Source organism: Podarcis muralis, chromosome 14 (assembly GCF_964188315.1).
Source record: "Podarcis muralis chromosome 14, rPodMur119.hap1.1, whole genome shotgun sequence".
Classification (NCBI taxonomy): Eukaryota; Metazoa; Chordata; class Lepidosauria; order Squamata; family Lacertidae; genus Podarcis; species Podarcis muralis.
The window spans coordinates 48815519-48830895 of record NC_135668.1 but is presented as its reverse complement, the minus strand read 5'-3'; the positions used below and the strand labels follow the sequence as shown (position 1 = coordinate 48830895).

General features: G+C 45.2%; 2 protein-coding genes across 7 annotated transcripts in view; both read left to right on the top strand.

The window, feature by feature from the left end:
* The first annotated feature begins 3532 nt into the window (after positions 1–3532).
* Positions 3533–8405, top strand: LOC114584707 (chemerin-like receptor 1). Its single transcript, XM_028706748.2, has 3 exons — positions 3533–3715; positions 4503–5593; positions 8316–8405. Exons 2-3 carry the CDS (start codon positions 4514–4516, stop codon positions 8403–8405), a joined length of 1170 nt encoding a protein of 389 aa, XP_028562581.2. The 5' UTR covers positions 3533–3715; positions 4503–4513.
* A 2636-nt stretch (positions 8406–11041) lies between these two features.
* PRPSAP2 (phosphoribosyl pyrophosphate synthetase associated protein 2) overlaps positions 11042–15377 on the top strand; it is a 32555-nt gene continuing 28219 nt past the window's right edge. The window contains exon 1 of one of the 6 annotated variants that reach the window (XM_028705596.2): positions 11042–11148. The gene's annotated coding sequence lies outside the window, so the exon portion shown is untranslated. The other 5 variants (XM_077918661.1, XM_028705593.2, XM_077918662.1 and 2 more) reach the window with 5 other exon arrangements.

Sequence of the window (15377 nt, the reverse complement as noted above, 5' to 3'; positions counted from 1 at the left end):
CTTGCCTCGCACGCTATTGGCTGAGAGCGTTCGAGCTCCCTTTAGAACGCACAAGCTCTGCCCCCTCCCCATTATCAGAGCTGCCAGTTTTGATCGTCAGTGCTTTTTTGCACCTCGGGCAGAGTGCCTCTGAGCATACGCAGAGTTCCTTCCTTCCTTCCGGCAGCCATTCCACCAGTGGAAGAGAGGGGAAGCTGGCGGCTCACTCCGATCATCTTTGCAAAACAAAAACAAAACATCCCAGCTCCATCTGGCACCTCCTGCCTCTGAACCGCGCCAGCTGGTCATTATAGGACCTGTTTAGAAATTTGGGCTCGCGTTTTGTTTTTCCGCTTCCCTCTCTGTCCCTTTTCCTCTGTGTGTCTTTTAAAAAGAAATAAACATTGTAAGCCTGTAGGGCAGAGCCTGTCCTGTGTCGACTGGCTTGTATGTAAGCAGATCGGTGAGCCATTTTGACAGAAGAGCAGGATACAACTGTTCTCTCTCTATATATTTATTTAAAGACATATTGAGAAGGTGTACCTGAACGTGTGTAAGCGTTTTTTAAAAAAGCCTTTTCATTTATTATTTACGAATTGACCATTTCCCCCAAAGAGGGGCCCTAGTATTAAAATACAAGAAGCAAACAATGGTTGAAACAAAATAACAAGTTTAAATAAAAATAAAACACTAAAAAACTAAACCCAAGAAACAGAACTGAACCCACCAGCAAAAGTAGTGTGTCTTTGGTATTAACATGTTTATTTATTTACATCTCTCCATTCCTACAAGGTGCCCAATGTAGCATACATGGTTCTGTTCCTCCCCATTTAATCCTCACAACAACCTTATGAAGTAGATTAGGCTGAAAGGGAGGGACTGGCCCAAGGTCACCCAGTGAGCTCTATGGCTGAGCGGGGATTTGAACCCTGATCTTCCAGGTGCTAGTATGACACACTAACCACTATGCTATATACCCTTGGCAATTTAAATCAATACATACTTTTGTAGGTACAAGTCTACTTCATCCGATGCAAGGTTTTAAAAACCACTCTCCATAACATACAGAAGAGTCCTGCAGACTGCTTTCTTCCCTGAAGAATACCACCTTTCCTCTAGTGAAAAATAAAAAATGTTGAAACACTGGCAATACCTGGTGACAGGTGGAAACAGCAACAAGCAACTCTCAGTCTTTTCCTAGGGAGGATAAGCAGATCAGATTGACAGCCTAGAGGGCTGCTTCACACACATTTCCCACCCAGAAAGCATTTCAGTGTAGGAAACAACACATAACATACATGTAACTGTCCTATGTGATGGTCTTATAGACATATAGTGAATGGGGTATACATTCCTTGAACAAATCATCAAATCTATTTAGCTGGTGACTTTGGAGGTAACATAGCAGAGAGTATAATCGGACTATATCAATCTTAAAAAGCTGGAAAGACTGAATGGAGCTTTTGGGACGCAATTCATCTTCAACATATGTTTTCATAAGGTTGCTACTTTTTTTCCTCCCCACTTGCCTTTCTCCTGTGCTTTTAGAAGTTGGTGGTCACACGAAAAATAAAACTGCAACCCTATGTGTATTTTCTCAAGAGTAAATCCTATAGTGGGACTTATACGTGCCTGAAATTGGGACTGTAGGCAGGCAAAAGATAAGTATATCTCCACTGTTCAGTATCCCATTTTCTAATGTTGTTGGCATCTGTCTGTCTTGAGAGACAATGGAGTGCACTTCTGGGGGTGAAGTTCAAACCACTGTGTTAGCAGCACTGAAGTGACCCCCCCCCCCTTAGGTGCAACTGTCTTAGGGTGCTCCATCCTGGATTTGCGTAGGGTTTACTCCTGAGACTTTTCTTCTCCTGAATACTAATACTATTTTATTATTTTCATTTTATTATTTATACCCCGCCCATCTGGCTGAGTCCCCCACCCCTGCATCCCACAAGGCAGTAGCAGGGCCAGATTTAGGTTTGATGAGGCCCTAAGCTACTGAAGGTAAAGGGGCCCTTTCTATGTCCAGCTGTCCTTTGTCAACAACAAATTGCAGTTGTTTTTTTGTGTTGAATATATGGTAATTTATGGACCCAATAGGTATCTAAAGCCATTTGCACATAAATAGGAGTCTACACAACACAAAACACTGTTGTTGTATGTAGGTATTATTTTATTTGCTTTTTATCTTTTATTTTGGAAATTACAGTGGTACCTCGGGTTACATATGCTTCAGGTTACATACGCTTCAGGTTACAGACTCCGCTAACCAGAAACAGTACCTTGGGTTAAGAACTTTGCTTTAGGATGCGGCGGCAGCAGGAGATCCCATTAGCTAAAGTGGTGCTTCAGGTTAAGAACAGTTTCAGGTTAAGAACAGACCTCCAGAATGAATTACTGGTAAGTTCTTAACCCGAGGTACCACTGTACATCCAGTTGATTTTTCCTTTAAAATTTTTTGGGGCCCCCGAGAGATTGGGGCCCTAAGCTATAGCTTGTTTAGCTTATACGTAAATCCGGCACTGGGCAGTGGAGAATTAGGATCAGAGTTGTCCTTCACCTAGATGGGCTACCTTCGCAGGTTGACAAGCTCCATCTGCCCCTCACTTCCCTCTAAACCATGTGAAGAAACTGCCTACTTGACGATTGGACCCACTATTGGTCTCATCTGCTCAATCCACCGCAGCCTGTCTCCTAATTCTCAAAGGGTTTGAGACCCATCGGTTCTCCTCTCCTGGCTTAGCAGGCCAGTTGAAGCTGATTCTGAGCTGCGGCAGCTGTCACATGCTTCCAGCTTCCAGGAGCCACAGGTAAGAGCTGAGGGGTCTACTAATAAACTACAATTTCCATGATTCTTTGAGGGAAGCCATGACTGTTTAAAGAGGTATAAAGGACCCCTGACCATTAGGTCCAGTCGTGACTGACTCTGGGGTTGCGGCGCTCATCTCGCTTTATTGGCCGAGGGAGCCGGTGTACAGCTTCCGGGTCACGTGGCCAGAATGACTAAGCCGCTTCTGGCGAACCAGAGCAGCGCACGGAAATGCCGTTTACCTTCCCGCCAGAGTGGTAGCTATTTATCTACTTGCACTTGGACGTGCTTTCAAACTGCTAGGTTGGCAGGACCAGGGACCGAGCAACGGGAGCTCACCCCGTTGTGGGGATTCAAACCGCCGACCTTCTGATCGGCAGGTCCTAGGCTCTGTGGTTTAACCCACAGCGCCACCCGCATCCCTATTTAAAGAGGTATAATACTGCTTTAAATGTATAGTACAGCTGAAACTGTCATCTAACTTCCCAACAAACAAATCAGAAGGAATGTTCCTTAAATAGTCAATACCATCTACTCTCCTTGAAAACATACTGCTTGTGACAATGGAGGGAATACACAGCCTTTGTGATTAGTAGTCATTAGTAGTCATTAGTAGTTCATGAATTTGTCCAATCCTCTTTTAAAGCCACCCCAGCTGGTGACCAAAATAAAAACATGCCGCATATTACAACTAGTCCAAGGGTTAAATTCCATTAATAACATGTAGGGGAAGAAGAGGTTGGAATAAATTAGATTCTCAAAATTCCCCTAAACAGAGACGTGTGGAAAGAAGAAGGAAAAGATTCAGGCCAAGATTATTCACCGCTGGGAAGAACACTCCGTTAAAGTCTTCTAGAGAAAACGTGTTAGATTGCTCCAGGAATTGGAACCAGCAAGGACATCTGTTGGAAGAGGCAAAAAGAAGGGGTGAGTCTTCCTGATCCCTGTCTTAGCCAGCAATGTAAAATAAAGTAAAATAGAATTTTTATGTATTTTTATTAGCAGCTAGAGAGATGGGGCAAAGATATGGTCTGGTGCAGGGGTCTGCAACCTTTAAGACAAAAAGAGCCACTTGGACCCGTTTCCGAAGAAAAAAAAACTGGGAGCCGCAAAACCGGGAAGGTGACGTCGGGACGGTGCGTGACTAGCGTACACACCGCCCCCATGCGATGTCACAGCCAGTACAGCGCCCGCCACAGTGGGGAGTGTCGGGGCGCACAATGCGCCTCCTCCCCTCGCTAGTATCCGCCCCGGAGCCGCGGCAAAGGTGTAAAAGAGCCACATGCGGCTCCGGAGCCGCGGGTTGCAGACCCCTGGTCTGGTGGAACTGGTGTAGTGGCGATAAATTTCATTTAGCTATAATGAAGAAGCCTCAAAAGCTTGCCAAAATAACAACACAAGTAATATATAAATCGGAATGATCAAGGAGCAGAAATATAACATCAAAGCTTGAAAAGATGAACAGCAATATTTCACCCACTCTAGAAATATTTAGCAGCAAATACCCAAATTTCAATACACTCCTTCTTAAAAAGATCATTGTTTAAGGCCAACCGAAGCAAAGGTTGCCTTAGTTCAATTAAACTCTTTAATTTGCCACAATAAATTCCAATTTCAGCTGGACTGATGTTGCAGACAGTTGCAGTAACTAACATAGCTAACCCTGTATTTTCCTGAAGTTTATTTTCTCAAATATTTGGATGATTTTTATAAGATTTCAGGAGGATGAATACTTCACTGGGAATGGAGAACAGCTCTTCGTTGACCTTCCGGTCTAATTTGACCTGGTGGCAGGAGAACACCACCTCTTCTCACACCGACCGCTATCTGGGCCTCCAAAAACGCATGCACCTCCTGTCCATAGTGATTTACAGCGTTTCTTGTCTCCTCGGGGTGACCGGGAACGGCCTAGTGATCTGGATTGCAGGCTTCAAGATGAAGAAGACGGTGAACGTAGTCTGGTTTCTCAACCTGGCCATTGCGGATTTCGTCTTCACGTTTTTTCTGCCCTTCAGCATCGCCTACACATCTCTGGGCTTCCACTGGCCTTTTGGGAAACTTCTGTGCAAGCTGAACAGCACCATTGCCTTCCTGAACATGTTTGCCAGTGTCTTCCTCTTGATGATCATTAGCATGGATCGGTGTGCTCTGGTCGTCTACCCAGTGTGGTCCAGAAACTACCGAACCACAAAGCTGGCGTATGGCATCGCTCTGGTGACATGGGTCACAGCTTTCATCATCAGCTCTCCGTACCTCATTTTTCGAGACACCGCAACGAACTCCAGGAACGTCACCAGCTGCTTCAATAACTTTGCTCTGTCCGACAATTACAATACTGAGGAGACACGAAGGCTTTGGAGGATGAGGCACAAAGCTATGATCATATCCAGGTTCCTGTTTGGTTTCCTCTTTCCCTTCACTGTGATCCTGGTCTGCTACAGCATCGTGGCAGTCAGGATGAAACGGAGACGTCTAACCAAGTCCACCAAACCTTTCAGGATCATCATAGCTGTGACAGTGTCGTTTTTCCTCTGCTATTTCCCGTATCACATATTCTCCTTGCTAGAGATGTCCAAGGGTTCTGCAAATCATGAACTCAAGATGGCTTTGTTCTTGGGAATCCCTTTGGCCTCCAGTTTGGCATTCTTCAACAGCTGCATCAACCCCATCCTTTATGTGTTTGTAGGGCAGAAGAAGTTCCGTCAGTCGGTAATCGTGGCCTTTGAGGGGGCTTTTGGAGAGGACTTTATCCTGTCTCTATCCAGCAAGAGAAAATCTAGATCCATCTCTCAGGCAGAGATTCAGGTGACTTCTGAAGTCAGTAGATGATTGGAAAACATCTGCTGCCAATTAACCACAAAGGGCCATTATTCAGTCAGTCCTTGTTTATGTTTCATATGTACATCCATGCACACAAACTCACTGGGGTCTTCTTGATTTTGCTGGGTTTCCACAATTTGGAATCACATTGCCCTTTCTTTGCCAAAACAGTTACTAGCACAAGTGGTTACTGTGTGTGTGACTCTTCCAAATAACGTTTTCTAGAGGCATTTCCAGACTGTTGCTAGTTTGGAAGTGGGATTCAAGTGCATACCACAAATTCAGGTTCTGCAATTAAAGCTGATTTGATATTCTTGCTTAACAAACCTGTTTTCCCCTCCCCACTAAAAAAAAAAACCAAAACCAAACTTTTTGCCATAAGGAAAGCGATGGAGATAAAGCACTGCAAATTTTGGGTTAGCAATTGCTTGATACAGCATCATATAACTTCCCCCAAATCAAATTAGAAAGAATGCTCAGTAAAAATTCAGATGACCTCCTTGAAAACTTTGTTCAAATGTATGAATGTATACTATTATTTAATATTTTATTTTGTCTTAATAAAGGTATTGCCTTAATGTGGATGTTTTTCTTAATGGGTCAACACAATGGCCTATGATTTTCTTTTTCTTATGGCTTCTTCAAATGGTTGCAACCAGTGGATGGATATCCCAATGGCTTCGCAGAGGGGAGGGCCGTAGATCAGTGGTAGAAAATCTACCTTTAATGCAGAAGGTCCCATGTTCAATCCCCATCATCTCCAAGCAGGGCCAAAAGAGACTCCCTGACTGAAACCCCTCAAGAGCTGCTGCCAATCAGTGTAGACAGTACCATGCAAGATGGACCAATGATCTGATAAGGCAGCTTCCTAGGTTCCTAAGATTCCATTATCCTGCAAGTCCCATTCACAGACAATAGTGTCATAGTTAATGTATTGTTCACACTACCCAAATCTTTGAGTGGTACGAGATTCCAGGGGTTCCAGGCGCTTACCCAGGGTTTGTGTTTTCTTTGGAATGAGATATAGCAGAGACTGTGGTGTCTTTAGGATATATGGGGTATTTATACATATATACAACCTGACAGAGGGGTTCACATCATTAACACCCCAAGAGGGTCTTGCCGCAGCCTTGGATTCCAAAAGAAACCAGGCATAGCTGTGTCTCCCAACTGCCTAACCTGCAGCCTGCCATCACTCAGCTCTCAACTTTGCCCTGTCTTTCTAACTATCAGCAAGTTGAGGAAGGGGGGAGGGCATCCATTTGCCATCTGGCACACAGCCACTTCCTTTGCTACATTAATACCATATACTTAACAACCATGACGTCACCAGGAAGCTAGCCTGGCTATTCCAGGAATTGAATCTGTGCTGGATCCAGAAATTAGAAGCAGGGGTAAGGCATACCGCTTACCCGCCCCCCGAAACTCGTAACAGTATATTACTATAACTCTCAAAAGTACCATTTAGTTGCGTCTCTCATTTGTTGGTTCAAAGAAGAAACACATCTGTACTTTTATTAAATACTTAACAATCTTTTAACAAACAGCTGAATTTCTCATTGGCCTTCAGGTGATGACAAACATATTAAGCTGCACCCCAACCTATCACTATATTCTGGAGCAAACGATCACTATTTTCTTTAATTGTTACTGTAATCTAGGATTTTCAAAGAGGATAGAATATAAGAAAGAGAGGAAGAGTGGTGAATGAATTGTGTGTGGGGGGGAATACAATTAAAATACTTGGGTCTCCTGTTGCTGTGTTAGGGATTTCTGTCCCTAACATTTCCAGGTAAGTCTGGAAAGGTCCCTTGCCTGAAACCTTCGTGAGATGATGTCAGCCAAGGTATAGACCATGTTGAGCTAGCTAGACAGACTAGGATAAGGCAGATTTCGATGTTCCTAAAGACAGCTCCAGAGAAATTCCTTTCTTGCTTCCCTTGTGCAACTCATATTTCAAGGTCTTTTAAACTTTAACATATGACTTTGAAAGGGGTGTGGAGTGGGTGGGAAGGCTTTCACAAAGCTCAGGGCAATTTTGTCCTGCAAAGCTGTTTGCAGTTCTTGAGAAACCGTGTTCAGTCCTGATGACTGGGAAAGTTGGCAGGAGCCTGAAGATGGGAGCGGTGGTGGGGCGTTCCCGGGGGTTGGCTTTTGAGAGGATAGACTAGTAGTGTATGAAAAGGAGGGCCGCATTCAGCAGTGGCTGCTGCCCCTTGATTGGGTGGAAAGCAGTGAGGCCAACTAAACTTGGAGCCAGAGCCAATGACAGGGGGAGCCCTCCAATTCTAGATCTGCCCTGATCTGGTAGTGGTTGGTGTCCACCGGGACTTGGCAGGGAGAGAAGCAGGGAAAGCTATTGCTCATGACAGACAGAGTCAACTAACTCTAGTTTTCTCCCCATCTTTCTCCATGTTGAGCAGTGCATGAGACTCTTGATCTGAGGGTCATGGGTGCCCAAGTTGGATGATAGATTCCTGCGCTGCAGAGCATTGGAGCAGTCGATCTTCGTGGTCCCTACCAACTCTACGGTTCTGCGAGTTCTGCAAAACCAGCAATGAGACTAAAGATGAGGAAGTCAACAGGCATTGCCACTGCCTACACTGGTTGTAAGCAAGAAGACAGGCAGGTGGAGCCTGGCTGAGGGAAGGGTGAGGTTGGTGGGGCAGTGCCAACTTCTGCTGTCCCCATCTCCCTTCCTCCCAAGTTCTACAAGGGCGAAACTGAGACGGAGGAGGAAGAAGCTGACAGCCAGGGGGACCTCTTGGGATGGATGAAAGTAGGAGGGGCTGGCTAAGGGCAGACTGAAGCTGGTGGGGCAGGGCCCCATTCACCCTAATGGACCACCTTCCACAGGGGTGCGTCAAACGACTCGGTGTCTGTAAAAAGCAAGCATCAGTAGAGGCGAGCATGCGAGGAAAGATACTCTGCCAGTAGGACAGAAAGAATGAGTGGCGATTTGATGCGCATGGCAGGTCTGCTGGATCCTGCAGCTTCTGTGCATTGCTCCACAATAAATGTGTGGCCGTGTTACTCAATTGCTGCAGAGGACCCAGACGTCTTTGCTCAAGGGAAATCAAATTTCCCCAGCATTCAAACCGTGGTTGCACAATTGTTATTGACACAGCCAGGATTTGTTCAGTAAATTCACCAAGTATTCTCTTCTCTTCTCTTCTCTCTCTTCCCACCTGAAAGTAGTTCCTATAAATACTGAGTGAACTGAATATGATTTAAGTTCCTTCTGCAGTGGAATTTTAAATTCAATTCTGTTTTAATTTTAATTCAATGTTTCATCACACTTAAATCTCTGTTTGATTGTGGTCATTGCATTTACCATTTTTACCTATCTAAGAAGTGGCCCTACTGTTTAAGCTTTTCCATTGTTACACCCCCCCCCCCCGCAAATTATTCACACAATATTCTGTGTGTGTTTCAATGTCTTCTTAAGTATATTTTATACTTCAGCACAGCAGCTTGTAAAATTCTGAAGACTGCGAAAAAAAAGCTGATGACCACGTGAATGAATTGTGAATTGAACTGGAATGGAGTTAGTTCCCATTTGGAGGGGGCAAACTGGAACTGGAACTAATTCATTTTTGGAGGGAGTAAACTGGAACTAGTTCCTTTTTAAAATGAACTTTCCAAGCACTGTATCTTCAACTTCCAGAAAAGTATTTAAAGAAGCGTATACAACTGACAGATTAATGAATTAATCAATCAATCTATCCAAGTGTTAGTGGGAACACACACACACACACACACACACACACACACACACACACACACACACTGCTGAACTACTTGGAACACAGATGAAACTGAACATCAGGTCTATAGCACCATAATCCATTTCTTAACAACAACTCTGTTATATTATCTAGTCATATTATCTATTTCAGCTTCATCCTGACCAATTCCTTTCTATGTGTCTTCTCTACAATTTAGTTTGCAGCTGAATGCTTTTAAACAACCCACTTCTGGGCAGAGTTAACTGGCAGCAATTGCAAAAACAAACAGTGGGATGGAAAATTGATTTTCTTTTTCTCCATAGAGCTGCAAGGTTCAATACAGGACAGAGCTTCTGGGGTCTGTCTTGTATTTGAACAGAATGAATAAGTGCCATGACTTCCTGCCTAGACTAGAAGGTAGGAATTCCCCACCCAAACATCTTCAAGGTTGGTAATTGCTTGGGATCAGTGATGAATGCAGCCTGCTCTGTTGGGATGGCAAAGGGATCAGGACCAGAGGAGGCAGCGTTTCTGGACAGAAACAATCATGGACAGAGCCAGCCTAAGGCATTTTGCTTCCAGAGAAAAAGGACAAGGTCTCTCCCACAGTCTACGTACCAAAGCAGAGTGGGCTGGCAGTCAAATTTTACTTCCACGCTAACATAGGTGCCAACTCCCTGGGACCTTGGGCACCCACAAAAATCCCCATGAAGGCGCCAGGCACCCACAAATTTTGGTGCCAGGGCCATGCACGCTGCATGGCACCCACGGCCCTGGGCACCCACAGTTGTGGGGCCAAGCTGCTCTGCTCAAGTATAAAATATACTTAAGAAAACACTGAAATACACACAAAATATCGTGTGAATAATTTGTGGCAGGGGGGCGTGTAGCAATTGAAAAGCTTAAACAGTAGGGTCACTTCTTAGATAGGTAAAAATGGTAAATGCAATGACCACAATCAAACAGAGATTTAAGTGTGATGAAACATTGAATTAAAATTAAAATGGAATAGAATTTAAAATGACCTAAAATTCCAACGCAGAAGGATCAGTTCACTCTGTATTTATAGGAACTACTTTCAGGTGGGAAGAGAGAGAAAAGAAGAGAATGCTTGGTGAATTTACTGAACAAATCCAGGCAGTGTCAATAACAATTGTGCTAAGCATCCTAACAAATGCGCCTGAGAGCTGCATATTAGTTCAGGGCATGCATGACAAGGCTGTGCAACGCTCATAGATTTCCTACAGAAGGAGCTCAGCAGAAGCAGCGCTAAGCATCTTCCGCCTGAGGCAAGCGCCTCACCCTGCCTAACGGTACAGTGGAGGCCAGTCAATTGCGTGGAGAAACGTAGTGGAGTTTCCTTTCTGACTCACCCCCAGCAAACACACATTTATGATGGGGAGATGTAGGGAAACGGCTGCAAGCCAGCAATTCCTCCTCCTCCTCCTCTGTCTGTTGTTGCACTAGGCATAAAACCTGGGAAAAGGGAGAGATGCTACACATACGTGTTTGGGAGCGGTTGTGAGGAAGCGCATGTTGGGGAGGGGGAGAAGATGCTGAATACATGTGAGGAATGGCAAGGGTTGAGGGGTAAAGACACACTTATTTGAGAGGTTGCAAGAAAGGGCAAGCATTGATGCCAAAACACGTTTGGTGGGTCGTGTGGAAGGGCAAAACATCAAGGGGGACAGTCTTGGTAGTAATAAGGGTTGAAGAGTGATGCATATTTGGTGGCTCGTGAGGAAAGGCGGGCATTGAGGGCTGTGTGTGAAGAGACGCCAAACACACGTGTTGTGAGGGCCCTAAGGAAGGGTAAGCAGGAGAGACGCTGAACACACGGATCGTGAGGAAGGGTGGGCGTTGAGGCGTTTGTGTGTGTGCGCGAAGAGACGCCAGCCACACACGACCTGAGGGCTGTGTGAGGAAGGGCCAGCGCCGAGGCGTCGGAACGCGCGTGCTCGGCGCATCGTGAGGAAGGCCAAAACAACTCGCGTGTCGCGGAGAACCCGGACCGCGCTGAGGGAGGCGTGGAGCGGCGGCTGCCATTAAGGGAAGCGAGAGGTAAGGGGAGGGGGAGGCGTTCAACACGCGCGCGCTCGTGTGAACGGGGGTCTGAGGCTGGCGGCGAGAGCCTCGCGCGGCCGCTCCGCCCACCCTCAGGCCTTTTCATCCCCGCCGCCATTTTGCAGCTGGACGGAGTTGGCTGTGTGGTGCGTCGCGGCGGGAGCAGGAGAGCCTCCGACAGGGACGGGCCTGCTCGAGCGAAGACCCCGCGGCCTCAGTCTGCCCTGAGCCCAGGAGGCAGGTGGGCGGGCGGGCGGGCGGGCGAGGGAGGGAGCGGCAGGGTCCGCGGAGGTGGATGCGCCGGCCAGGTCCTCCTCCTCCATCCATCCCTCTATCCATCCTCCTCCCCGCGTGGCTCCTCCTTCGCCTTCTCCCGAAATTCACTGGGGGTCGCGGGTGGGTGGGGAGCGCCTTTGTGTGGGTGGGGTGGTGGGTGCTCTCCATCTTTTAGGGCGCGGGTGGCGGGAGGAGGAAGGTCGTCCTAGCGTGCCACGTTGTGCTGGCATTTTTATAGATCTATCTATCATCTATCTATCATAATATATTTATCTATCTATAATAATAATATATAATATAAAGATATAGACAGCTTTGCTGTGTCTAACCAGGTGGCAGCAAAAAATCCAACTACTGCAATTATTATTATTTTTAATAGCAGGGGCAATTAGAATTAAGATCTATTAATTTGATTATTGATGGGACCCTCCAGAATGTATTTGTTTGCCTAGGTAAGTTTTTACCTCTTGTCTTCAGTGCATTGGTGTTTTCTACTTTATTGCTACGGCTAGTGGCTGATGTCGATCAAGATTCTTTTGATCCTGCGTGCAATGTGCGCGTGTGTATATACGCACACGCACGCACGTGTCTGGGGCGGGAAGAGCGCGAACTCATTTATATCGATACCTCGGTGCTCTGTATTTTTAAGCACTCTTCATTAGCGCTGCTTCCGGGGCGTTTATTATTTGGCAGGAGTTTGTATTCGCTGCCGGTTTGTGGTCGGAGATGCTCGGGCTGCTCCTTCTGTTTTGCGATGGCCTTTAGAGCCGCGGACAAATGAAATCGGGTCGCCGTCGCCTGTAGGTTTGTATACATATGCACACTTTTATAGAGATAGCGATATATGTGTGCGAGAGTGCACACTCAGATTTGTGCGTGTGTATCTGCGTGGATAATAGCTTGCATGTATACACTCGTATATGTTATGCTCCGTGTGTGTCTATATAATAATGATAATAATTTTTATTATTTGTTTCCTGCCCATCCGACTGGGTTGCGCTTTTTATCTGCGTGTGTTTAAACACATTTAAGCTATCAGCCGTTCAGATCCATCACCAGAAACTTAACTTGAGCTTTGCATCAAACCTAACAGATCCTCCTCAGTCTAAAGCAGCAATATTTAGATATTTTATTGTAGTCGCTCTCTTTTTTTTGGGGGGGGGGGGTGACTGAATGTTATAAACTGCCTTGAAGCATTGCATTTGGAGGCTGGGTTCAAAATAGATTTAGTTCAATGAAAGTGTGTATGTGGGGGTGTCAATGTAGAGGGAGTGGTTTTGTGCTGCTCCATCACACTGGGTGTTTTTATATGTGTGTGTGGAATGACATTTCCCTGCTTCTAAGGCAACCACCCTCTTTTTGATTATTTATGTGATTATTTAATTTCTATACCACTTAGTATATTAAATATATATCAAAGCGGTGTCCAGAAAACTGAAGCAAAAACCGACAACTTAAACAAAATATTACAAAAATGCAGAGTTGCATATAAAAACGTTACATTAGTACAAAGTTATTAATATATACAAATCAATCACTTTCCACCTGATGGAGGTTGTTGTTAAATAAATACCTGTTATTTTGCAATTTGCGTTGGGATGCTTGCATGCTGACAGATCCTAAATCTTTATCTGTTTAAAGCAACACTTAATAAGGAAAAAACAAACCTTGACGTGAGGAAGGGCAAGGTTTCTTTACAGCGGAGCAGAAAAAGGGGAGTGGGTTGTTTGTCTCCAATCTTCACATCATGTGTTTGTGTGGAGGGGGGAATAAGAGTTTTCCATGTGATGAGTGAGACATTGACATGTATATACATTCAGCGCATTTCCCCCAGGGCTGGGTATAAGGCCTTCTTAACTCCTCTGTTGTTGTTATTTTATAAAAAATGATGATTTGGGATTGGGGGGGCAATCTCCCCACCACCATAAGGCAAAAAATGTGATGCTGTCAATTTCTCCACCCCTCCCTCTTTCCATGCTGAACCCCCCCCCCCAGCTCTGTCGCAAAGGCAAATACAATTACTCTCGGTGTTTTCTTATGATATACACAAGTGTGTGACCATACTGGATTTTAATGCACATACACAAACTCGTTGGAGGGGTGTGGCGAGAAACAATTTAATTTAATTGATGTTTCCTGAGTTTTTTAAAGTACGTAGAGGTTCCCCCAGTTTAGGCCACCGGAGTGAAAAAAGCTTTATTGATCATCTGGAAGACTAGGTGGGGTGAGTGTTTCTTAAGCACACACTCCTCCCATCCTCCATCTATAAGGGAGACCTAGGGGTGTGTGTCTTTTCCTCCGTATTCGCTAACCTCCATGTGTCTCCTTTCCTCCCCAAACTGCAATTAATTGGGTAGATCTTTATTCAGTATTCACCTCTGTCCTTTAGCAAGGCTACAGAAAGCAGGAGTGAACTTCTTGTTGCTCATTTTGAGTGGTGCTGGAATGAATGCACGATGTTGATCCCCTGGGCTGATGTGTTTGGTTCATCTCCATTATACTCATCCTTTCAGCCGCACGGTAACAATGGCGGAGGCCCTAATGCGCAGAAGCTCTAACTGGGAAGCTTTATCCTTTGGGAATTGTGGTGTGTGTGTGTGTGTGTGTCTCCCCCCTCCCTGCTGCCCATCTCCCTTCAACTGCTGAATGCCTTTGTGGTCCAGAACCTATCAGGACCCCAAAAGCTCTTAATGGATAGGATTTAGTCCAGCAGTTTGCTCTGTGCGCTAAGGGTGTGGTATGTAACTAGCCAAAGCATCATAACAGTAAGAATTGGCTTTCTGTGGTGCTGCTTGCTCTTATGGGCTTGTGAAGCAGAGTGCAAATTATTCCCACTGGTCTAGATTGTGTGCGGTAATTCAGAACCAAGTCCCAAGAGAGACACTGTGTAAAATGCACCCCATAGCCTTTCTCTGTTTTCCCTGTTATAGTTGTTGGTAAAGCTGTGTGGTGCTTGTTTTGCTTCCCTTAGGTAGAACACAATGGATGCTCTCTGTCTGTTGCTTCTGAACCGTAATGTGGTCTTTATTTGTGCTATAATGAGCTAATGGATATTTATGGAGCGTATATGCACTCTGGTTTTGGTCTAGGTTCAGAAAAAGATTGACGCTTTGTGCAAATTTGTTCATAGAGTACTTGCTGAATTAGGGCTGCATTTCTGTGTCTTAGTTTCGGACAGTGTTCGAAACTCCCATTCTAGGCGCATTTTGCGACAGGGAATTTCATTAGCGCAAGCAGTCTCTCTGAGCTTTGGGCGCAGTACTGCACTTATGATTTCAGATTAAAACTGCAGAGTGGAAGGAAAGGAGAACCTTTTCCTGCCTACCCACTTCCAGTTACTCTCTGAAGACTGGAGAAGAGACCCTCTTAAGAATATTAGGAGGGTGGGCAGGGGAAGGACTATAGCTTGCGAAAAGTGAACATAATGTTTTAGCTGCAGTTCATTCATTCATTTTCAGCTTTGTATTCTTGTTTTTAAAAAAATCGCACCTAGACATTCCGCTGTTGCACCCATAGCCTAGGTTTAAGGTGCCATTTAGCTCCTAGCTTTCATATGTCAGTTTCTAACACTGGTTTTGGAGTTTTCTCGTTCTGAGCAGGCAAAGTTCCATGCCTGGCATAGTAGAATTTCCCCACATGTGGTGCTTTAGAATGTTAATGATGCCTATAATTCAATCCTTACAATGGATAAGAGTTCCTTG

What these genes read in the sequence shown, in the direction of transcription:
- LOC114584707 (XM_028706748.2), top strand. Translation starts at nt 4,514, where the DNA reads ATGAATACTTCACTGGGAATGGAGAACAGCTCTTCGTTGACCTTCCGG. An exon ending in TCTCTCAGGCAGAGATTCAG is followed by an intron (nt 5,594 to 8,315) that starts GTGACTTCTGAA and finishes CTTCCTCCCAAG; the next exon opens with TTCTACAAGGGCGAAACTGA.